The sequence below is a fragment of the Phyllostomus hastatus genome, unplaced genomic scaffold (genome assembly GCF_019186645.2).
Source record: "Phyllostomus hastatus isolate PE091 unplaced genomic scaffold, TTU_PhHast_1.1 phas_contig_80, whole genome shotgun sequence".
In the NCBI taxonomy this organism is placed as follows: domain Eukaryota; kingdom Metazoa; phylum Chordata; class Mammalia; order Chiroptera; family Phyllostomidae; genus Phyllostomus; species Phyllostomus hastatus.
In genome coordinates, this window is record NW_025333960.1 from 20092197 (window position 1) to 20116800 (window position 24604).

At 43.3% G+C, this 24604-nt stretch overlaps 2 protein-coding genes across 3 annotated transcripts in view; one reads left to right on the top strand and one right to left on the bottom strand.

Annotated features, from left to right (window-relative positions):
• The window catches only part of RMC1 (regulator of MON1-CCZ1), a 21175-nt gene extending 4091 nt beyond the window's left edge, over positions 1 to 17084 (top strand). For both annotated transcript variants that reach the window (XM_045850424.1, XM_045850425.1), the window contains exons 4-20: positions 610 to 666; positions 1720 to 1806; positions 5498 to 5638; positions 5939 to 6042; positions 7304 to 7393; positions 7484 to 7589; positions 8319 to 8430; positions 11013 to 11057; positions 11293 to 11346; positions 12517 to 12645; positions 13172 to 13278; positions 14769 to 14888; positions 15176 to 15253; positions 15602 to 15706; positions 15802 to 15870; positions 15949 to 16174; positions 16923 to 17084. In XM_045850424.1, coding sequence (XP_045706380.1) covers positions 610 to 666; positions 1720 to 1806; positions 5498 to 5638; positions 5939 to 6042; positions 7304 to 7393; positions 7484 to 7589; positions 8319 to 8430; positions 11013 to 11057; positions 11293 to 11346; positions 12517 to 12645; positions 13172 to 13278; positions 14769 to 14888; positions 15176 to 15253; positions 15602 to 15706; positions 15802 to 15870; positions 15949 to 16174; positions 16923 to 17002 — 1710 coding nt within the window. In that variant the 3' untranslated portion in view covers positions 17003 to 17084. The remainder of the gene's footprint in view (positions 1 to 609; positions 667 to 1719; positions 1807 to 5497; positions 5639 to 5938; positions 6043 to 7303; positions 7394 to 7483; positions 7590 to 8318; positions 8431 to 11012; positions 11058 to 11292; positions 11347 to 12516; positions 12646 to 13171; positions 13279 to 14768; positions 14889 to 15175; positions 15254 to 15601; positions 15707 to 15801; positions 15871 to 15948; positions 16175 to 16922) is intronic.
• A 157-nt stretch (positions 17085 to 17241) lies between these two features.
• NPC1 (NPC intracellular cholesterol transporter 1) overlaps positions 17242 to 24604 on the bottom strand; it is a 50086-nt gene continuing 42723 nt past the window's right edge. The window contains exons 18-25 of the mRNA XM_045850423.1: positions 24294 to 24484; positions 23597 to 23712; positions 22836 to 22965; positions 21286 to 21486; positions 20117 to 20348; positions 19291 to 19404; positions 18210 to 18372; positions 17242 to 17561 (exon numbers count right to left, since the gene is read on the bottom strand). Of these exons, the coding sequence (XP_045706379.1) occupies positions 17479 to 17561; positions 18210 to 18372; positions 19291 to 19404; positions 20117 to 20348; positions 21286 to 21486; positions 22836 to 22965; positions 23597 to 23712; positions 24294 to 24484 (1230 nt within the window). The 3' untranslated portion in view covers positions 17242 to 17478. The remainder of the gene's footprint in view (positions 17562 to 18209; positions 18373 to 19290; positions 19405 to 20116; positions 20349 to 21285; positions 21487 to 22835; positions 22966 to 23596; positions 23713 to 24293; positions 24485 to 24604) is intronic.

The window sequence follows — 24604 nt, forward strand, 5'->3', positions numbered from 1 at the left end:
AATTTGGAGCCTCAGGCATCTTTTGTATGGATCAATAGCTAGCATCATTGATTGCCTGAGTATATCTTTGGCTACTTTGTGAATGATGTTTACGGGGTAACTCCATTTATTCATTTTTCTTATCTTTGTATGTTTAATCTAATAGGAACAGCCATTCAGAGTTGGAGCAGCCTGTTGGCATTTTAGCCTTATAAATATTCGTCACTGCATTTGTAAAGTAGAGAAAAAGCCGTTGAGAAAGGCAGAATCCTCTTTCCTTCCATCAATATTAATTGCTAAAATTTTTGGAAAGCCTCTTATAAAATGTAGAGCAATGCATTTCTTTGAAATCAACCATTTGGAGAATGAATTTTCAAAATCAGTTTCTAAACCCTAACTGAATATTTGGATTAACTCTTTTTAAGAAATTGAATTGTCAGTCTGCTGCTTTTAAGGAAGCAGATTGGCCAAATTGGCCTTTTTATTTTTCCTGTCTTTGGGTTTTTGTCAGTTTTTTTTGTCAGTTTTTTTTATCACTTTTTACATTTAATTGTCTTTTTCTTTTGTCTGTTGTGTGCCAAAGTGGGTTGGTGCCTGATGCAAATTTCTCCTTTTTTTTCCTTTGTTCAGGATTTCTCTAATTTTATCCCGGATAGTTCTCAGCTGGAATACACTCAAGAGTGCAAGGTATGGGCCGTACCCTTTCACAGCTGGTCTGCGTGTAACCGCGTGGGTTACGTTATGGAGGTACCGGGTAGTGTGGTAACTGAGCACAGACTGGAAGACAGACTGCCTTGTGCTCGGAGGTGCTGCCTGTGGGCGCTGTGCCTTTGGACAGGTTTTAAGCCTGTTTCTGCGTCTAGAGATGGAGTCGGGAGGATTGAATGGATGGTGGATGGTGCACACTTCACTGTGTCCGCACTTGGTGGCTGCTGTCTTCTTGCTGTCCCTGGGCGGGCACTTCTGGGTCAAACCCTGGATTCCTTTCACAGTTGCCTCTCCGGAGGTTTGTGGAAGGGGAGATTTTTCCTTTCCTGGTGATGTTTTCTTTTTTTTGATTTACCCTTGTCATGTCCTTCCTCTTTCTTTCCCTCAGTGTGGATACTAATCCATATTAATTAGATTTGCTGGGCATAATAAACTAGGCTAGAGAAGGCTCAGCTAAAAGTGGCAATGTGGTATCCTGGAAACTAGCGGAAGCTACTAGTGGATAGGGTATGGCTTTTGGCATCTTCGTAACGGTTTTGCTAAATGGAGTTCAGCGTGGGCTCCTCAATAAGGAAAGACAAATCTGCCAGATAGCTGACCCCTCTGCAGACCTGCAGTTCCTCTGTGTACGGTACAGGTGGCTGTCCTAGCCCTGTCTGCCTTCAGGCTCGGGGCCCCCAAGCCCGTTTTGGTCAACACTCACTGAGAACCTTTAGGTCTTTGTACTTTTATAATGGCAGTTTTCACAGTGTGTTTCACTAAGACAGTGTCAGTTGCCTTTCGGTTCCTAAAGGTAGAAGTTGATATCTGAGTGCCTTTCTGCAAAGCTCAGGCAGTTCCTTCTGTCAGGTTGACTGGAAGAATTAGCTTCAGTGAGCGGTTATAGGTAAAACTCTGGGAACACTGATTTTAAAAAGAAGTTTGATTTATTAGTAAGTAACTTTTATTAAAGACTAATACAGAGTAAGCTTTTGAAGAGATTGATATATATGTTTTTGTTATTAATTTTAAAAAATCTATAATTCTTTTCAGACCAAGAATGCCAACATACTAGGATTCTGCTGGACCAGTTCCACTGAAATTGTCTTCATTACAGATCAAGGAATCGAATTTTACCAGGTATCATTTATCCCTTATGTTTGGAGAATGGTCTGTAATAGCATTTTGGTAACTTAGTGAATTCAGCACTAAATAGATATTTTGAGATTCTGGAACTTTAGTCTCTCGGTTGGGTTTTAGTTCTTTTTTTCTAATTATGAGTAATACATGTTTTTTATAAAATGGTCAACATTACCAAGTTATATGGAAAGTAAAAGTTTCCCGTAATCCCTAGAAATAATTCATATAAACACTGTGGCCCTGGCTGGTGTGGCTCAGTGGATTGAGCACTGGCCTGCAAACCGAAAGGCCAGTTTGGTTCCCAGTCAGGGCACATGCCTGGGTTGTGGGCCAGGTCTCTGGTTGGGGCCATGTGAGAGGCAAGTGATAGATGTATCTCTTACACATCAATGTTTCTCTCCCTCTCTCCCTCCCTTCCCCTCTCTAAAAATAAATAAATAAAATCTTTTAAAAAACCCAGTTTGGTGCATATTCCTCTATTTTTTCTATACACAAAGATTTTGGGTACCTTTGCGACTGCCTTTTTTCGCCTAGCAGTATGTCTTGGACATCTTCCCACATTTTATTCTGACTGAGTTGTGTTCTACTGTGTGGATGTACTAGTTTATTTAACCAATTCCTTATTGATGAACATTTGGCTTGTTTTCAGTTTTTGCATTTATAAACAGTCTCCAGTGAACATGCTTGCACTTTTATAAGCACTGTAGGACTCTCTATTTTTCACACCTCTGCCGGAACTGGGTGTTGTCAGTCTGTAGACACTTGTCAGTCTAAGGGGTGGAAAGGCATTCTGATTTACCTTTTCATCATTAGGGAGGTAAGCACGTTTTCAATTTGTGTGTCATCCATTTGTATTTCCTCTTTAGTGAACTGCCTCTTCATCTTAAAGGAAAATTTTTTATTGTGGTAAAAAACATATTACGAAATTTACCATCTGTTTTTAAGTGTGCAGTTCAGTACTGTTTAGTATGTTCACATTGTTGTAAAACAGATCTCCAGAACTTTTTCATCTTGCAAAACTGAAACTCCCTACCCATTAAACAACTCCTCTTTCCTCCCTCCCGCAGCCCCTGGTAACCACCGTTTTACTTTACGTTAATTCGGCTAATTTAAGTAACTCATATAAATAGAATCATACAGTAATTATACTTAGTGACTGGCTTATTTCATTTACTATAGGTACTCAAGTTTCATCCATGTTGTAGTATATGTCACAATTTCCTTTTCAAAGCCAAATAATATTCCATTGTTTGTATATACCACATTTTTCCACTCATACATTGATGGACACTTGGGTCGCTTTCACCTTTGGCTCTTGTGAATAATGTGGGTCTGGATGTGGCTGTGTAAGTATCTCTTCAAGATCCTGCTTGAAGAGACCCTTTGTCTTCAGGTCTTTTGGGTGTATGCCCAGAAATGAGACTGTTGGATCGTATGGTAATTGTGTTTTTAATTTTTTTTTAGGTATTGTCATACGGTTTTCCATAGCAGTTATGCCATTTTACATTCCCACCAGCAGTGCACCAAGGGTTCCAATTTCTTCACATCCTCACCAGCACTAGTTGTGTTTTTTTTTTTTTTTAAATCAATGATAGCCATCCTTCTGGCTGTGAGATGGTGTCTCATTATGGTTTTCATTGTACTTCTGTGATGATTAGTGATACTGAACATCTTTTCATGTCTTCTTGGCCCTTTGCATGCGCTCTGGAGAAATGTCTTATCAAGTCCTTTGCCCATTTTTTAATTGGTTATGTTATTTTTGTTGTTGAGTTGTTGGAATTTTTTAGATATTCTGGATGCTAACCCTTTAGCAGGTAGATGATTGGCAAATATTTTCTCCCATTCTATAGGCTGCCTTTTCACTCTCTTGATTGTATACTTGGATGCCCCTGCCTCTTCATCTTTTTATTGAGCTGACCAAAAAGTCTGTTTAGTTTTTTTCTGTAAAATAAAAGACACATTTTTCATTTTCACCAATAACTTGATTGATCTGGATATTTTGAGTATGTCGGCTATCTCTCAGTATTGGCTTCTAGTGGGTAGAGGCCGTGGGTGCTACGAAACATCTTCCAATGCATGAGACAGCCCCACAACAAAGAATTATTTGGCCAAATGTCAGTAGTACCAAGAAATTTCACAAACCATTTTTGACACATTTGATCAGTCACAGCACCTTCTCCGTACACTGCACAAATCTTTTCTTGTGTTTCAGCAGCATTTTTACCTTTCTTGAAATAATAAAGCATAATGTGCTGAAAATGTTGCATATCTTGTTCCATCTTCAATATTAAAATGGCTGCACAAAAATGCACCAGTTCTGATAAGTATTTTAAAAAATGCATGCTGATATGACAGCTGTCACAATACAATCTAAGAAAATTGTTTCAAATGAAGTTAAAGGCAACTAAGCACTACTAGAGTCATCATGTAGAAAAAACTTCACGAACTTTTTGGCCAACCCAATGATATGTTCCAACTGCCTGACCTGTTCAGAATGCTTCTGAGATCTCTAAGTGGAGCTAATGTAGGGGATGTTAGGACTCTTTCAGGTTTGAATTCTGTTGACGTATCTAAAGCAGTATAATTTAGAATCTATGGATGGAGAAAATACACCTTTGTAATAAGCAAACCCAAGAAATTAGTGCTGTAGTGCTTTACTGTAGGGCTGTCATTAAACCTCTGCCATGAGCAGCAGAAGGAAAACAAACTTCACAGTAATCCCACACACAGAGAAATGGAACCACCCGTGTGACAGCATGGAAAGGGAAGGGACAGACTGCTTTGGGGAAGGGTTCCGGGGCTGTCGTCTGTAAGGATGTGTTCTGTTCTCTGTAGTGGGAAAGTGTCAGCATCTGGATGGTCTTCAGAACTTCAAGAAATAAGTTAGGAAAAGTAAATAAAATCACAGCTCCCCCAAACAAGCAAGCAAACAAAAAAGAAATGTTAGAAAGAGAACTCTAGCATATCCCTTTATCATGCCTGCCTCACCAAGAAACTCCTGCTGCCCGACCCAGACTTCCACGTCAGGTCTCCAGTTTAGTGTTCTGTGAGCTCAGTGTCTTGGGGACTCTATACAGTGTTCCTTAATGTAGCAAAACATTTAAAGTGTGTTTAATATTTGCCTCGATTTTAAAATACTGAGTTTGCATGCAGAGTCTCAAGAACATGTCTGTTAGAAGAAGGGAGCTGCTCCCAGACTCAGTGGGAACTGGAATCGAGGTGGGACCAGCCAAAGGCTAATGCTGCAGGTCGGGCTGAGGCTGGAGTAGTGCTCCGGGGCTGCGAGGCGTGGGTTAGTTTGGATCATGTTCCCCATGAGTGACAGTGTTGCCGCTTTCTGCTGTTTGGTGGATGGTGCCTGAGAATGTGCAGCTTCAGACCTGGGTCTTGTGGAGAAATGGCCTGCCCCAGACCGTAACTGTAACTGGTGAGGCAGGTTGTTTCCCCTCTCTGGTCCTTTCTCTTCTGTCAGATACTAGTATGCCAACGTCTCAGAGTTCTGACGAGAGCATATGAGCTAAGGTTTGTAAAGCACTGAGCACCAGCATCGATAAGTGGTAGCTGTAATAAATAAAAAATGACTTTTAGTTTAACTTACTGTTTTTTTTTCTGCTTATTTTTAAAAATTTATATCCTTTTGACATTTTGCTATTATTTAAATGAAGATTCTTTTTCTTGAACTTTGCTTCAGGTATTACCAGAGAAACGAAATCTGAAACTCCTGAAGAGCCAGAATATCAATGTGAATTGGTACATGTACTGTCCTGAGAGCGCTGTGATTCTGCTGTCCACCACAGTCCTTGGAAACGTGCTGCAGCCTTTTTATTTTAGGGTAAGTGTGAGCCTCCTTTTTAAAAAAATTTTTTCCCTCTCTGCCCTGTTCCTTTAACATCTGAAAGTACCACGGTACTTCAAAGGGACAAGTTCTTCCAAAGATAATAATCTTGCCACATCTGATCACTAGAGGGCGCAATGTCCTATCCCCACACCTCCAAGAATGACTCATTCTGTGGGGACAGTCCTGTGAGTAAAGCACATAGAGTGTGTATATCCTCGATGATTTTATGTAGGGAATGCAAAACATCAAAGGGGTTTAATAAACTTTTCCTAAAACTTTCTTTCCCCCCAACAGGCTGGCACTATGTCAAAACTGCCCAAGTTTGAGATTGAATTACCAGCTGCGCCTAAATCCACTAAACTGAATCTTTCTGAGAGAGATATTGCGATGGCAACGATGTATGTTTATCTTTTGACAGACTTCCTTTTGTAATTGCTTTTAGTGATACAAGTAGTAGAAGCGCATTGTAAATACTCCAGGGCTGCCCTTTTCTTAGGTAGCCTTGGACCACACAATAAGGACTTCGCCCTCCTGTTTAGTATGTAGATCTTATGACTATAGATTTTATGAATGCCATCTTCTTGGCATTCTTTTTTGATTTTACTAGTTTTGTGGTCTTAGGAAAGTTTTTTTAACATTCTAATGTGATATAATGAGAACATTGAACCAATTTATTTCTTGGGTGTATCTTAGTTTTGGAATTTTTCTTGTATTCTATGAGTTAAAGTTTATCAACTCTTTTTTTTTTTTGCTAAAATGTATCCTAATTGTTCTAAATGAGAACATAGTTTTAAAGTTTTCTTTTTATCTAACAAACATGAAACTGAATTACTTATGTAAGAAGGTATATTTTCAGTTGGGAATGCTAATTTCTTAATTTTTAAGTTTTATTATGAAAAGTTCAAACACTGAAATAGAAACTAATACAACCCCCCACTATAATTCTAATCAACAGTTACCAAAATTTTGCTTCTAAATTACTTCTGTTCCTTCTATATCCTAATGGTTTCTAAACTTAAAAAACCTTTAGTAGTTACAATGACCCCTACCTCATTTTTTCAAAGGAAATCTGTGGCTTCTTGGTTTAGAAAACAAAATGAGAGCAATCCTGGGCAGAGCGGAGGTGGGACCCACTCCCTTCCCTTGGTCTGCTCCTCATGCCTGTGACAGTTACTAGCATGGTGTTAGCCACTAAAATGAAAATGTGTGTGCAGGAACTGTTCACACCACGTTGATTAGATGAGGCATAAAAGTGAAGAGTGATTATATTTCCCTGTCATTAAGGAATTTATTCATTGTACAAAACTTGGAAAATACAGAAAGTTAGAGGAAAAGAAAATGGGACCTTGCTTATTACTCAAGGATAATTATTAACAACAGTGTGTATTTCTAGTTTTTGGATATTATGTATAAGTTTGTATTTTTCTTCTAAAATATTATGATCAAGCTATAATTAGTTTTGTATCCCCCTTTGCATACACTTTATAATAGGCTTTTTTTCCCCACTAACTACACTTGCTTTGCAAACAATTTCATTGGCTGCCAAATATTCCATTAAGTAACTTTCATAATTGACTTAACTGTAGCCTTATAATTCAGCACTGAGAATGGAGGAGTTTCAGACTGCAAGTATGACATGCCTCTCTGTTCTCTAATCAGCTACGGACAGCTCTATGTTCTCTTCCTGAGGCATCACTCACGGACCTCCAACAGTGCAGGAGCGGAGGTCGTCCTGTATCATCTACCACGGTACACTTAATGCTCTCTTTCCTCTTCCTTCGATTTTACATCTAAACCAAAGCTTGTTGACCTATGTTTTGACCTCTTTGCTACCTACAGAGAAGGTGCCTGTAAAAAGACGCACATACTGAAGTTAAGTCGGACGGGGAAGTTTGCCCTGAATGTGGTGGATAACCTGGTGGTCGTTCATCATCAGGACACAGAGGTGTGAGCCGTGTGTGGTTGTCTGGTCTGCATTAGCACAAGTCAGGGTTGCTTAAAAGAGTTGTGAAGATCGGCAAAACATTCTGAGCACAGACTAGAAAGTGCTTTTTATGCTGAAGGTTTTGGAATTCTAGATAAAAATGGGTTTGGTATTTTAGATGGCGTAGAAAAAAACAGTGATTTCATATCAGTTGATTAAAGATAATTAAAAACTATTTCAGATAATAACACATGAGGAAATTTGACTTGGAGCAATTATGTGGTTGAATCAACTAAACTGGGAATTCCCTGCAGAGCCACTGTGTTACATGGGCTCTGTACTTCTTTGTGAGTGCAGGTGATAATGGCTTTGAGGCTCTGTGGCCCAAGAGAAAGAACTAGGATGGCAGTAGACAAGCTACTTCTCTGCCGTGTCTGTAGGAGGGGGGTGACGCCCATATCTCTGACTAATGAAAATGTTGTCACTGAAAAAGATCTGCTTAAGTCACTTAGAGCCCTTTAAAGGAAGCATGTTGTAAACGTCAGGAATATTTGTTAGAGTATATAAAAATGTAGAAGAAAGTTGTAATGTCATGCCAAATTATTCCTCAAGGAAGAACTAGACAGTAGGGATGGGAAGCAGAGAGACTTTTTAAACAAATCTGAAATAGCAAGATACGAGGTAATGAAAGTGTTGAACCAACCTGTGATCTGTGCTAGCTTCACAGTCTGATCTGTTTGTCCACCCTAGACGTCGGTAATATTTGATATCAAGTTAAGGGGAGAGTCGGACGGCACCGTCACCTTCCATCACCCAGTGCTGCCTGCTCGATCAATTCAGCCCTATCAGATCCCCATGGCAGGTAAAGGGGACTCATCGTGTCATTGGGGGTCATGACGTTCAAGATGGGACTGAGGAGGATGTGCAGAGGGTCCCGGATCTGTTTGCTTTTGGGAGTGGCTGTTCTTTTTAAAATATTTTTAACCAGTTCTATCAGCTAAAATTGTGTTGTTGTGAAACATATTTTATAAGATAAATGGATCTTCTTCTTAAGAAAACAGTGATTTCTGTTCTCTGAGCTTTAAAATGGAGAGTTGTGATTACCCATTGAAGCTGAAAGCTTTTTAAATGTTGAATAAGCCCTTGACATTTTCTGATGGCCTGTGCTCTGTAGCCCTGAGATTAAATTTGGCCACTGTGGCTATTAGAATGTGGGGTCACTTTTCCTTATCTTTCTTATGTTTTGTGTCATAGTTATGATAAATATGCCTTCTCTCCTGACTGATTGATGGTCACAGTAAGTATTTAAGGCTGTGGTTCTCAGATTTGTTTTTCAAGAGTTTAAAGTGAAAGCATTTATTGGTGAAGTAGTGGCTCAGAGGGAAGGCTACTCCACAGGCAGAGCATTCTCCCAGGTTGTTCCACATCAGTTCTAGCTGAAGAGGTGCAAGTGGGAAGTTTGAGAAGGAAGGTCAGGATTTCAGGAAAGGGGGAAGAAACCATTTAGTTCCTTTAGCCTGTGCCTGGTCGATTTCAGATAATACCCAGCTCTCTCTTAAAGGAGATTGTAGTGCAGAATAAGTTAGTTGAAGTTTCAGTGTGTAAACCATAAAAGGTACACATTGGAACTTCAGTAGCAATGTATTCATCTTAAAGGGAGTGGTCAGATAGCGTTGGTGGGTTGGCCCGGCCCGCAGTCAGGATGCCTTTGTACCTGTCACAGAGACAATCCAGAGCAGGCTGCAGGTGATGGTTCAGCAGGAGCACCGCCTCTGGCCTGCCCTTCCAGGCTTGTTGGGTCAGCCAGAAGCTTCGTAACTCCCTGGCAGAGCTTGTAAGGAAGGAGGTTGTTCCCACATTTGGATTGGCCTTTTCACCTTCTGTGTTCTTTCCAGCTCCTTTTTTCCTCAGTAATAATATTAGCATTACTGGCATGCCTAGTTTTATTGCAGTGGGCTTTATTGCACTTAATGTGTGTTGCACTTTTTTTTCCCCCTAAAATTGAAGGCAAGGCCTTCCAGCGGCAGAAAGATTACCACTTGCTTCCTGCTACCCCCCTGACTTGTTTCCTTCCCGCTCCCCTCCACCGGGCAGAGGTCGGGGGAGACTTGGGAATCAGACCTATGATATGTTGGAGGTATGCCTGTAGAATAATAGATTGTATCAGGTGTTTTACCTTGTATCTGCTGCTTACTTGTCATTAAGGTAACTGCTGGTGAATTGGAAGAAAAATAACTCTTAAACATTTAAAACTCTTATCATTGTTTAGGACAAGTTAGAAGGCAGTCAGATTCTAAGTAGTTAGTTATAATAAAGCTAATGCCAGGTATGGTCAAAATTATGTCCAAGGCTAAGATTAATAAAAATTTCAGGGGTCCATTGAATCTCTGGGCTTCTACATTGTGGGCTGGTAAAGCATACATTAAGGTTAATGCCTTTTTGTTTTGTGTTACCTGCTAGACTGTAAGCCCCTTGCAGGCTTGTCGCATCTTTGTGTCTGGCCCGCCCTGCGTATTCAGCGGCTCTGGGGAGTGCCAGTGGCCCTCATTTCTCCCCCTGTTTTTGGCCTCTTTGACCCCTGGTTCTCACTGACTCCACATTAGGACCACCTAGGGGCTTTAAAAACCAGAGCCATGTGGCTCTCACCGGAGAGCACTTCAGACTGTGATGGGCAGCCAGCGTTGGGTTCCACACCTAAAACCTCTGCTGTTAGGTTCCAAATGCAAGTGTTCTTTGCCCCAGCTTATCTGAGGGGTTCCTTTCCTCTTTGGGGAGTCTGTTCAGAATTCCCACCTTTTCCAACCAGCTGATTAAAACCGGTATTTTGATTGTACCTGGGTAATTGGAATAGAACTGAGGATCGTGTTTCCTTTACAGGGCTGCGTTTCTCAAGTTCACTGTAGGCTGCCTGCCTGACACATGACTGTTCGGGGAGTTACGCATCCCTGTCATGAGGGCTGCTGCTCTGCTTCCCAGACCAGAGCTCTGTGCCTGGACCACTGCTGTGTGCAGCAAACAACTGCGCTCATTATTTAATTATGTAAATTCTGTAACTGAGCTAATTAAACCACAACAGTTGTATTTGAAATATTCTCAGTGAATTATCTGAGTATTTAATTTTGAGTCATCCAGGTACATTACCTAGTTCTTTGATGTGTGTGTGTAAATGATGATGACTCATCTTTGGTCATCAGAAACAACACTGAATGACAGGCTTTCTCCTTCTGGGGTGGATGGTTTCTTGGCTTGTTCTCAACTTCCTCTTTCCTCCCTGTGCGTTGTCAATGGGACATCCCCGGTCACTTCTTCCTTGTTCAACTGCAACTGGATAAACATTTACTGAAGGGTGTAAAAAGTATTACATTTCACAGCTTAAGTACTAGTATTGGCAGCATTTCCGGTTGCATCCTCAGTCATTGTACATTTATGTTTTCTTCATTGTAGGTCCTGCTTCTGTGACCAGCCAGCCTCCGGTCCCGTGTAAGCTCTGTATCCTTGACAAAGGCCTTGGTGCTGTGCACAGAGGGCAGTGGTTGTCCCCTCACCCTGGTGTCTGAGAGGCTCCCGAAGCCCTGCCCTCAGGAGCCGAGGGGGGAGGTTTCTTAACCACCGAGGGGTGGGCGTTTGGAGCAGCCTCAGCAAATGGGCAGAGGCAAGTGCTAATTGGAGCTGAGTTTGCCTTTGTTTTCATCTCTTCTGGTTTAGAATTTCCTATAACAGGTAGATTCTTCATCCTGGATTGTCTTTCAACCTGACATCATTATCAGCGCAAGCCAAGGTGGGTCGGAGGGGATGACTGTCATGTTAGAGAAAAAGTAGTGCTTGTTGACTTTGGATGACGTTGGTAGCCAGTGATGTTTTCAAGGTGAATCTCTGGGAAATGACCTCTCCTTTCAACCTGGGAGTGGGATTATTTTTCACTTTACCCTCTTTTCTTTACCGTGTGTATATTTTATCATGAACATATACTAATACTACTTTTATAATGAAAACAACTAAGAATTACAGTTCCCCTGCTTTAGACTACCTCATGTCTGTCCATTTTGAAAAGGCAGACCCCTCAGCACTGGAAGCAGGGCCCCCTTCTCGTCCCCCGCCAGCACGCCCACCTATGCCTGCACCCCTTTCTGTTCTGCGTGTGCCTGGGGCCGTGCTCCCGTTCGCACTGTGCTAGGGAGGCCTCCCTTGGGATTTGAGTTGTTTCTTGCTTGGTGATCCTGTAATGCCTTGCATCTTTCTCTGTTAGAGTGCTTTCCACGTTAGTCTTTAGCCACCTGAGTGTTTTCCTGCCTTGCCCACTGGGATTCTTAAGGAATCACTCCTAATGACCTAGGCAGCACCCACAGTCTATAATGAATTCACTTCTCTCCTGTCCACCCAGAACGGTACAAGCTCTGTACCAGCCATGGGAGAATTGAGAAAGGAATTGAGAAAGGAATCACTCACATCATTCTTAGTGTACCATTTAATTCTCTTGTGGATCCCCAGCGGAGAAAGGTGTCTGCATACCTGGTAGTGTGGGTGTTCAGGAAATTCCTGGATTGATGAATGGATGAACTATGAAATTCCTTTGGAATAACTTTTGACTAATGAGCCAGGGCAGGAGAGACAGGAGTACAGTACTGAAGTTAATGCCACATGTTAACATCTTTTCCACCTTTAAGGATAAAAGGGGGCTAAGTGTGGGGAAGGAGCTGCTCTGAGTTGATTTAAGAGCTTGTTGCTCCCATACTTAGGGAGATACCCACTGATACACCTCTGAATGAGAGGGTTATTTCAGCAGGGCACACAGTAATTTGGCTGTTCGTCCTTCTGCTGTCAGGCAGGTCCTGAATGTCCTAGACTATGCTTTGATTTGCAAGAAAAAGCCATTGACTGCTTTGCAGTACTTTTGGGCTTTTGTTCTGGTTTGAGTCATATGGTTACATTTCCTGTTTCTTAAATCCAGGTTACCTCTGGAACCTCCAAGTGAAACTTCAGCCCATAGTAAACCTCTTGCCAGATAAAGGAAGACTGATGGACTTCCTTCTGCAGCGAAAGGAATGCAAGCTGGTCATCCTCTCTGTCTGTTCACAGAGTGAGTGGATAAACCCTTCCCCGTTGGTCTGACTTGAGCTGGTACTGCCCAACACCTTTCACTGGGAGCTGGGACGCCTTTTTGTGTCTGGTCTGTAGCCCCATTCTTCATTTAAAGCTTGGGTTATGTAAGCCTCTGGAAAGGCTGATAAACATAAAAATGACTTGTAGGGACTTTGGTAGAAAAGACTAAATAGTAAGTAGGATGGTTCCAGGTAAAAGCAAACTTGAACCTGGGCACACGTGAGGGTCAGGCCTACCATCCGTAGTTTTAAAACATTTTTCAGAATCCAAGCCACTGACTGAGACTCTTCTAGGGATATGTCATAGCTCCTGTTTTCAAGTAACCAGAAAGGGCCAGTGAGTTGTGGGCTTCAGGTCTCTAAATGAGACCATGTCTGTGAATGCCCTTTGAAGGTATATATTTGCACTGCTGAGTAGCCTTTTGGGTTTAGTTTTTTTATCATAGTGACAAGCTCTGAAGTTGACGTGGTTGGTTGACCTCTGCCAACGTTGATTCTTTCCAGTGCTGAGTGAGGCAGACAGAGCAGCACTGCCTGTGATAGCCACTGTTTTTGACAAACTCAGTCATGAGTATAAAAAGTACCTGGACGCTGAGCAGAGTTATATGATGGTAAGTTACATGTCCCTCCCTACCCCCGTGTGTTTCTAAGTAATTTTCATTCATGATTCTGATGGAGTGTGGCCATAGTGGGGAGCAGTACAATCAGAGTCTGAGCATCCAGCTTGAGGCTGCATCTCACTAAATGCCTTCACCCTTTGTTTGTTTGTTGTTAATGTTCGATCTTACGGGTAGATATATCCTTGGTCTTACCTTTTTTATAGATGAAACTGGTCTCATCTTTGCATTGTTTGTTTTTATACATGATTCTGCCAACTCAGAACCTGTACTTAATTAGAAATAGAATCACTTGTCTTTTCTTCTTTCCTGTTAGGATGTAATGGCTATAAAAATAAGACTTATCATGGAATTTAGTCAGTATCCTATCAGCGATGATTAAATATTTGCACTGTGCTTTCATACAGGGGGCTCACATGTTTGTTGTGAAGGGCTAGGGAACCCTAACATGGCTTATTACGAGGTTTGCTGTAATGTTAGTGCGTCCTATCATCTGAAGCTAGAAAGAAAAAGTTTAGGACAAGTGGAATGACTTAAAGGATCTGATTACCTAAAGCTAAAAATGGAAGTGGTTTTAAACAACAACAAAAAATCCAGCGCTCCCCTCACCTGCAGCTACTCGAGGATAACAGGATCGATGCAGGTTGCCGAAGGTGGCTGGTGACCTTGGAGCCCATGGGTCCTTGCCTTCTGTCAGATGTGGTTTGGGGAAGTGGGAAGGCTAAGCTCTCTTAGATCCTTCTCTCAGTCCTGCTGCTTGTGTACTGGGCTTGGGTATCAGTAGGTCTGATCCCAAATGGCAGTTTCTGTGTGTCCCTCCTCTGTGGCTGTTAGGTTTCATAAACCCTTGCCAGTGAAGAGTGTGGTCCACCATCTGCAACACTGGAGCACCTGGCGCTTCTTAGAAATGGGGGTTCTCAGGCCACCCTGACAGCACCCGCAGAATCTGCATTGATCTCAACTGCTTAAGAAGTTAGGTGAAGTAGTCAGGATCCTCTCAGAGCTCTCCTATTCAATAATATTTGGGGAGCCTTACTTACACCTTTTAAAAAAAATCTAGATACAGACTCATCATGCAAGTGTTCGCTTAATGTAGGATCAAGGCTTCATAAAACAAAGATACAGCAAGCCATTTCATTTTATTAGATAACAAAGGCCAGATAGTCTGTGGTTAATAAAATTAAGAGAGTTACTTTTAAGAGGCTAAAAACAGTGTGATGTCCCTTAAGAGGAAACTATGACTTAGGCTTTTTAGTTCCATCCAACATGAACATTCTTTTCAAGATGATCAGCTCTTGGCTTTCTATTCCTAGACTCTTTCCCACAGAGCACAGGAAAAATAGTTTTGTCTAAGTTGTGAAATAAGTGTCATGCCTGCTCAGATTTGAGGTTCACAGCATTTAGAAATTGAGTCTTTTTGGATTTACTGCAAACGCAGCGTTACCGAGAAGATGACCCAGATCACACTGGTATTTCTTGCCCAGGCGGTGGAAGCGGGGCAGAGCCGGAGCAGTCCACTCCTCAGAAGGCCGGCGCGGACCCAGGCTGTGGTGGACCAGTCTGACATGTACACCCACGTCCTGTCGGCGTTCACGGAAAAGAAGGCAAGTGATGGCCGGAAGAAGCCGCAGCTTCTGGCCAGAAGAGTCTCAAAACAAAGCTCATTTGAGGGGAATTCAGGAAAACTAGAACTCATGTGATTTGAATAATAGGATTACTTTGGGTGAGGATCTAGTTCTGATAATGTGGGGGAGGTTCTGGAGGGATTTGTGCAAAACCAGGCAAACAGCTTGGGGCCAATTTAAAAGGAGGAAAAAGGGGAGGGGGAGAAGTAAAGTATTACATCTAAGCTCTTTTGACGGTTCTAAGACCACTTTTGTTTTCTGCATAGGAGATGCCTCATAAATTTGTGATAGCTGTCCTGATGGAATATATTCGCTCTCTCAACCAGTTTCAGATTCCCGTACAGGTACCGTCCAATCAGTATTGTGGTCCCAAGATAGAGGAGCAGAGGAATGTTTTAAAAAAGTAACAGCACTGACAGTATCTCAACTAAGATGACTATGTGTTATATGCTAAAAGGGTCTGCCAGCCTGACTTGAGTTCTGAGCGGCTTTTCTGACATTGCCGTGTTGTTCTTAGTTAGAGTAGGTGGTCTTACGTCCAGGGGCTTCTTTCACCTGCACACTGACCCATTTCTCTTAATAACGGGAACTTTGACTCGTCCATTAGAGGAGCTGCAGTCCTCGACAGACCCAGCCGCCAGTCTGTTGTAGTTGAGCGGTTTGAAAACGCCTTTCCTTCTGTCTGTCCTCAGCATTACCTGCACGAACTTGTCATCAAGACGCTTGTCCAGCACAACCTCTTTTATATGCTGCATCAGTTCTTGCAGTACCACGTCCTTAGTGACTCAAAGCCTTTGGTAGGTGTTGCCAGATTTTTGCCTCTGTGATTAAAAACTTAACAGTTTACCCTTCCCACATCTTACGCTGAACAGTCTGAAAATCTATCTTTCAGGCCTGTTTGTTGTTGTCCCTAGAGAGTTTTTATCCTCCCGCTCATCAGCTGTCTCTGGATATGCTGAAGGTAAGGTACGGCCAAGTTTCCAGCTGAACAAATATCTGTTCCTGTTGCTTGCGTTTATCCGGACTTTTCTCTTTCTAGCGACTTTCGACAGCAAATGATGAAATAGTAGAGGTTCTTCTTTCCAAACACCAAGTGTTAGCTGCCTTGAGGTTCATCCGGGGCATTGGTGGCCATGACAACATTTCTGCACGAAAATTCTTAGATGCTGCAAAGCAGACCGAAGACAACATGCTTTTCTACACCATATTCCGGTTTTTTGAACAGCGAAACCAGCGTTTGCGAGGGAACCCTAATTTCACACCAGGTGAGGATGTGGCAGCAGTGAAGAGACCTGGAGTGACTGCAGACTCGGTAGCAATAGGACACTGGCAGCCGGCAGAAGGGAAGCCTTTTGGTTAGGACCACTGACTTCAGTTTTTAAAGAGAAGTTATAACAGCCTGCCTAACCCTTAGCCTGTTATTTGTAGTATGAGTGAAGTCAGTGTGTTAATGGATCTGAATTACACTTTGGAAGTTGAAGTGTTGGGGAGGAGAAACATATTCAGGGCCAATGCAGACAGTCTGAACAGCTTATATGTCTGACAGTGGCTCTTGGAATGTCCCTTTTTGAAGATTTAGGAACTGGTGGCCAAGGGTTTTAAATAGCCTGGAGCTTGTTAATGTTTTAGGTTTAGGACAGAAACATTGGCAAATCACTCTTATTCCCAGAGTTATGAAATCTTAAGGATAGAGAAGGAACATACAATTTTATTTCAGGTCTACCAACTTCTAGCTTACTGTACAGTGTCAGGGGCCCGTAGTACAGTGACAGGTTAGCTGCTCTACTTGTCTCTCGGGGCAGATGGGGGTTTGCCAGGGGTCAGGAGGGTGCCTGACCAGTTTTGCAATGGCATGAGCTGTGTAAATAGAAAGGATAACTCAAAAGCTTAGGAAAACAAAGTATTTTATGAAAGAAAATAAGTTAAAACCCATTATACACATCTATGAGCTGCAGTGTTCATTCTCTCCTTTTTGTGCCACGTCTAATGGAGTACATCTGTTTTCCTTTGTAGGGGAACACTGTGAAGAACACGTTGCTTTTTTCAAACAGGTTTTTGGAGACCAAGCTCTAATGAGGCCTACAACGTTCTGAAATCACTTGCTAGCTTTTTTTATATATAAAAATGTGTACAAAGTTAATTTATTGCATTAATAAAGCTCTTTGAACTACAAAATGTTATAATAAAGTGTATCTGCAACATCCCGAAATGTCACTAAAATATGGTATAGAATTTGTGAGATGGCTTACTCCTAAAAAAAGGAGAAACATTGCACTGATTGGCCTTCAAAAAAGTGCCAGCAGGTTACACCTGCAGGGTCTTTGTGTCAGCCTTCTGCTTGCTGAAGAACTAGGTTTCATTCCTGGAGAACTGGAGGACGCTTCAGTGTCCTGGGCTGCCTTCAGGTTTAGTAACAGTGCTTTACAAGTCAGTTGCATTCCTGAGTTTTCTAGTCAAAGCTGCCGCTCTGGTAACACCCAGTGTTCAGCTCAGCCTTGACCATGCAACAGCTGTCCACAGATGACTGGCCTGCAGACACAGTTCCAAGTCCCCCAACCCTCTAAGGGGGTTAGAAATTTAGGAGTTGTTCTCTCTCTGTGCCTTTATATCGCTCTTGAGCAGCCAGATATTTGGCTTTATTTATTGATGGTCCTGTGAAGGATAAAAGGAATAACTTTTGTATCATTACTTTGAGAGAAAGGGGAGTAGTTTGCACTGTAACAGAACTAACCCTTTCCATCTCCCAGACATTGAAAAAACCAAAAACCCTCATTTTATCAATCTATTTCTATGCTTCAACTTAGTCACAAAGCTATAAATCATAAATTAGTACTGCTCTTTGAACCATAAGTCATTATGGAAGCTGAAGTGGCCAAAAGAGATCGTAAGGACAGACTCAAAGTAAGAGCTGAGGGGCAGAGGCACTGTTCTGCCAGAACGGTGAACTGGGGAAATGAAAACTTCAGCTTTGCTGGGTTGTGATCTGGCTGTCCAGTCACTCAAGGTCATTCATCTCAGCGAGGAACTAGCTGCCTGGGCCCAACATTCAAAGTCATTCACAGTTGGACTTGTGGGCCGCCTTCCACAGACAAATCAGGCATCCCGAAAAGTGTTACCAGTTTCCTAATGAAATGGTTTCAATGGTCATGAAGCCCTGGATAGAACTATTTTTTCTCATACATTTTTTATTCAAATGACTGATCACTACAAATTCAAGTACTTCAAAAGACTGCTGCAAGACATCACTTCTTTAGTAACATACTTCCTCCATCCCACTTATTCAAATATTTGAACACTTACCTATATAACTGAGTAAGACAGGAAGGAATATCAGTCCATGAGTGGCTCCCAGTAACACCATAGCTAAATACATCCTGAAGTAAAATATCTGGAAAATTTGAGACTTGGCAAAGGCCAACACCACAATCCCTCCAAATTTAGTAAGTGTGATTCCACTGAACACCTAAGAGAAAGATGGCATTAGAAACTGCTTTGATCAAGCATAATGGACCATTTCCTAATAAAGGTATTTCTTAATAGTTAAGGTCAAAAGTCACTGGGGACTGAACCTTGGCTTTCAGAGTTACTGCTAGGTAGCATTATGTTCTGCTTAAAATTGTTGTATTTGCTGCTTATGAGTCTGAAACAAAAGGTATTACAAGGATACAAGCTAAACTGCATAGATACTGTTCTGTCTCTAAACATACTTATCTGTTAAGTGTATAGAATTGTTATGAAGCAGTTCTAGTTAATTCCTCTGTAACAATATTTAGTGTTAGTTGATTGGCTGGACTAGGATGTAGCTGAACTAAAGAGATTCTCCAGACATCAACTACAAATTGCTCACCGTGCTCTTGCTTTTTCAACACATATCTGGCCTGTGTTTTATATTTTTTAAGATTTTATTATCAGAGGGAGGGGAGGAGAGGGAGAGAAACATCAATATGTGAGAGATCACATTGACTGGCTGCCTCTCACCCACCCTCAACTAGGGACATGGCTTGTAACCCAGGCATGTGCCCTGACTGGGAATTGAACTGGTGACCTTTTGGTTCGCAGACCAGTGCTCACTCCACTGAGCCACACCAGTCAGGGCTGGGCAGTGTTTTAAATGGAAAGACTTCTGGCTCTCTCAAATCCCACTTCTTTGTCCCACCTGCTTTGGCCATATTCCCACCTACAAAAGGATTTACCAACAGAACAGTTCTGATGATTTCAGGATATAACTATTTCATGAATTGCCTGAAATCTTACCAAAGGCTACAAAGTCTGATTATTTGGGACAGTGCCTTTTTCCTACCGAATTTTAAAGTTCCTTCTGAGAAACATTCGCTTGCTGAGCTGGTCACTTTACACTGAGATTTCTGCCAGAGTTACTTACAGAACTGCCCATGTGGGAGAGCGCCTCTTCTGCACGTTCCACGCGGCTCCCCTTTGTGCTCACGGTGAATGCTCTTGTTATGTGGCTGCAGAACTCCACAGAGATGCCACAACTCTGAAAGAAAGTGCTTCCTTTACGACTGGCCTTTTCCAGCTGAAACCATAAGCAGCCACCCCTTTACCAGGGAGAGGGGCCCTAAGTCCTCTTTGCCATACACTATACAGCCCCCACCCCACCAATGTCAGTGTCAGGAACTCATGGAGCCCTCTGGGAGCAGCACCCAGTGCTCCAGTTTACACAGCACATTTTGCTTTTATCAGGGAACGCCGCAGGAACCTCTTAAGGGTAACCCGACACACTGTTCCTGCAGTTGAGCGTTAGTGCCACTCCCCCTGAAGCAGCGGTCATGTCTGAAGTACGGGTGTACTGTTTCTGTTTTCCGTTAATGCCTTCTTGAATGCTCACATCTTTAAGACTAATCATTAAAACGCATCTGACAATTGCATGGGAAGCAAAAGATGACAGTCAGAGAATTCCATCAGGGATGCGGCAATTTTTCTAAATGAAATGTGGCCACCTTGCTGTTATTAGACTAAAAATTTTTTTTGCAAACACTTTAGAATAATAAAGGCAGAATGCCCAAGTTAAAGCGTGAAATCACATTTTCACTGTTAGTGTAACACCCAGCCCCAGCTCCATCCAGCCCTCAGCCCCACCTCTCCATGTGTCCGATGAGCAAGGGCAGGACTTCGTCTGTTATCCCCAGAAATGATTCACAGGAACGTGACACAGGCGTTAGGGGCAAACCAAGTGGGCCAGGACTCACCATGACCAAGTTGACCAGGGAAACCGCGTTCAGGCTGATGCCCCACAGCCACATGACGCCAAACATGTTGACCAGGATCATGGCGATGGTGACACACATGATCACCGCAGACCACAGTTCACAGCCCAGGAGAACCACGGTCACCAAAAAGATGGCTCCCAGGGACACACAAAGGTTAAAGATGGTGTCGTCAATAATGGTCAGGTACTGTTCGTAGAAGACATAGAACACACTGGGGTGGAGAGAGAAGACTGCGTTAGTGCGCGTTCTCACTCCGGGAGCTCCTCCCTGCGCCCTTCGGCAGACGTGCCTTGCAGGCAGCCTCCATTTTTCAGCAAGACTCCCACGGTGACTCAGCTGGGCCTGTGACTGACTGCCGACACCCACGGGTGTATTTCATATAAAGTTTTTGTTCATTATCTCAGTCTATTCTACGTATAGGCAGTTAGAGAGAATATTTCATGGTATTTTGAAAGAAAAAAGTCCTGATCTACCCTGAGAATTACCTCAGGCCAAACGGGGTCTGTGAAGAGCCTGAGAATTTCTTTTTCTGCAAAGTTAACCAGCTCTCTCCAGGAATTCGGACCCCACTCTGAGAACTTCTCCCACAGAAAAATAGGCTGCCTCCTGCCAGAACAGGTCAGGAGTCCTTTAAGTGAGATCATAGTGGTGAGGAAAAAAAGCTTGCTTGTTTCTTCTACTTTTCTGTATTTTTCAAATTCAGTATTCTATAAGTAATATTTATTTTTATAAATAAAAAAAACTCAATAAGCAACAAAGAAAAATCTCCATAAAGGCAAGGTCCCAAATACTCAGCAGTCAGGGGTCCCCTCAGTTACTGCCCAGGAATGTCCACTTGGCCCCCTTCATGAGGCCCAGTCTCCAGGCAGCCCCCTGCCGCTCCCACCACCCCTGGTCCCCGCGTGCTGTTTTGCAGTGAGTCTCCTTCAGAGTGTGAGCTCCAGCCCAGAGACCAAGTTTTCTCTCTCCAGCACTCAGACCTCAGTCGGTGCACCAGATTCTGGCCCTCCCTGCCCAGCCACCATCTTCCTGCACACCCTTGGTTGGTGCTTGAAATGGAAAGGTTATCAGCATGAAAACTGAGCAGCAGCAACCCACCAAGGGACCCCCAGGGTGTGGGCCCTTCCCTTGGACGCCCTCGTCTGTACCTGTATGGGAACACGCTGTAATTACTTCCTCCCTGGCTCATGGTTCTGGTGATGTTATCAGCAATGAGGCGGGCTTTTTTCATGGCATCAATGAAGTCGGCAGAGGTCGGAAGCATGGTGTGGTACGTCATGAAGTATGTGGCTCCGACGCCTGTGTTGTCGTCAAGGATGTTAACTGCCGACCCGTAAGCAGCGTGTCCCCTGAGAGAAGACGGTGGCGTCAGAAAGATCGTACTTTGTAAAAACCTGCGGGATCTGAGCACTCAAGGCTACGTGACTTGTCATCTGACCCTGGGCTTGGAGGTCACACCCAGCTCTAAATTTCAGTGGCAGGGAAGGCCCTCTGAAAAGGAACAATAAAGATTTTAGCTTATTCTCTCCTACACTGGCTTTTCTTTACTGCTCTTGGTTTTGTTGGTGTATACTTGCTATTGTTTCTATGTCTGGCTCTGCTCACAATCCAAGTGTTTTTGTACAGAGTTTGCACAGCAGTGTTGTGTAACAGGAAGTGGGGAAGGGCAAGGGCCCTGAGTGAGACAGTCATGAGCTCGGCCTCCAGATTGGCCTCGGCCACGTATAGACCACGGGGCCCTCGGCAAAGTTACTCAGCTGGGGCTGCAGTGTTGCCTTCTCCAAGTGGGTGTACCACCACCTACTCGCAGGGCTGCATGGTGAGTTAGTGACATAATGCTGTGAGGTGCCTAGCATGGTACTGGCATGTAGGAGGCTCCCCTGAAGTGGTGGTTATTGCTTCATAAAAGCAGAATTCACTTGGACTTGTTTTATTTAGGCCAAAACATTGAGTCTGCAAACACACCAAGATGCAACATTGATTTCTATTTTATTTTTAGGGATAGTCTTCCCACAGTGCTTAGCACAGCTCTCAAAACACAGACGTGATGTATGTGACTAATAAATGATGGGACTCAGGTCAAATGATGTGTTCTTATGAAAAAACAGGGATGTCCAGGCTTTACCTGATGCACATGTGGATGTTCATCTTTCTCCTATAAAAGCTTCCCAATCCCCCCAGCCCTGTGAGTCCTATTTCTGGATCAGATATCCTGCTTCCATAGGTAACTGGCTGCCTGGCTATTTGAACAGGCTGGTGAGAACAGTGGAGCCAAAACAATCTAAACCTTAATCTAGAATGCCATTCCCAGAGCAGAGATGCTGTCTCGCTGATCCACGAACACAGCTGAACAGACCACTTCACATTCTGAAATGCCGCGTGTTCCTCCTTCCCCTCTGCTCCACTAGTAACCCGTATAGAACTCTGCACCCACTGCCACGGCCAGGAGGGCCCACACAAGCAGAGGGAAGCCTGAGAAACAGATGCTCACGCCAGGATGCCATCAGTTGGAAATAATGCAGTTTTCTTTAAAGGTGTTTTAGAGGTTTCTTTGCTCTCACGGAAGAATCAGGAAAGGGTGAGGAGAGGGTAGAAAAGGGAACCTTTCCCATCCCGCTGTTTCTACGTCCAAGCCCTCTCCTGGCTTCCCAGTGCCGACAGAACTGGGGGCATACCTGAAGGGCTCAGCGGCACTTACCCTTTGCCACACTTGGGGTTTGGGTTATCAGAGAGGAACATGGGCAGGAATCTCATGAAGTCTGCACCCTGAGGCCTCTGTTTGCCCTCTGGAGTCAGGGGCCGACATCGGACACAGGCAGGGTCAGCCACTAGCAGAAATGAGGGGAGAGGCCAAGGAGAAAAGAATGGGTGGCTATATTTTACTTAAAAACATTTAAAAATATTGTTAAAGAAATGAGATGAATTCCTTTCCTGAATCGTTTTCCTTATCCAAAAGCTTCGGATGGGTGTCATTTCCATAGTCTAATATTTTTGACATACTATCTTCATTTTAGGCAGGCAACAAAAATTTTCTTCCCTGAAACATGTTTCCTGCTTGAAGGATGACCTCAACAGGTATTACCAGAACCCAGGGTTTTCATGTTTTTATCAAGAAAACTCTAGGATGACCTCAACACTCCTATGAAACCACAGGCAACAGTGATGAGCACCTGTGAGAAGCTACTGCCAGAGACCAATCGAGAGGCAACTGGTGTCATCAGGAAAAGATGAGAAACCATAAAACTCTGACAACCAGAGCCCCCCGACTCAGCCTGCAGCCCGGAAGGGGCGGGGCCAGGAACAGGGTGGCAGTCTCTGGGGTGAGTGAGCGAGGGACGGCAGACCTGGTGTTGGCATGTGAACAGGTGTAAATAGAGGTGAACTGCAAATGGTCTTTAAACTATAATGTTAAAATTTTTCAGAAAGAAGGGAAAGACTTGGAAAAGGAGATGAAAGTACCTGAAGCATTGCAGAACCGATCAGTGCTATTGTAGACTCTACAGCAAGAAGACTGCGGCTTAATCCAGTCGAAGTAATCGTCAATCCAGGATGAGGGAGCAAAGCCTATTCGGGTACTAGAGAAAAGGAGAGGATATAGTTACTGACTTGTCCTACAAGGAGGAAGCCTTTTTAAAATGTTCTGTAATGCTTACTCGAGAACATTTTTGTCCCTGATTTTAGAGAGGAAGGGAGAGAGAGACATCAGTGTGAAAGGGAAACACCGAATGGTTGCCTCCCAAATGTGTCCTGACCAGGGATTGAACCTGCAACCAAGGTATGTACCCTGACTGGGAACTGAACTCACAGACTTTCAGTTATGGGATAATGTTCCAACCAACAGAGCCACAACGGCCAGGGCATGAGGAAGGCCTTAGTTCCAGTCCTTTTTCTTGAAATCTAACTTCCTTTCTAGATTTTATACTGCTACTCAGTCACAAGACAAGTTACATTAGCATTTCATGGAAAAAACCCTCAGAGTATAAGATGGTACATTAGTCCTTTAAAGGTTTGCTCAGAGAAAGCTAGATTTAGCATACATTCTGAAAAACAAATTTTCCAAGAAAATCTGTCTTCAGTGAAAAATTTCCGGCCGAGCTGCCTCTGGCCGAGCCCCTCTGGCTGCGTCTGCTGCGGTACAGGAAGAGCGGGTACTGACTAGTTGTCCAGCTCGGCCGCTTCGTATATCTGCTGCACCAGCGAGTCGTTGTTGCAGCCCATGCCCCCGCACACCATGTTCTGCCCCTTCAGAGAAGTGTAGTCGTGCCCCTCCTCCAGGACAAAGTAGACAGGCGGGCCTGCATGCAGGTACTGACTGAGGGACTTGAAGTAATCCATCACGTAGGAGTCCTGAAAGAAGATCCAACAGGACAAAGTGAACGTTCTGTGGTGACGAAGTGAGGTGCAGATGGCTAAGAGCCAGGAGGTCCAGGAGGCTCCTGGCCCACACGCCGCCAGCCCAGATTCGGG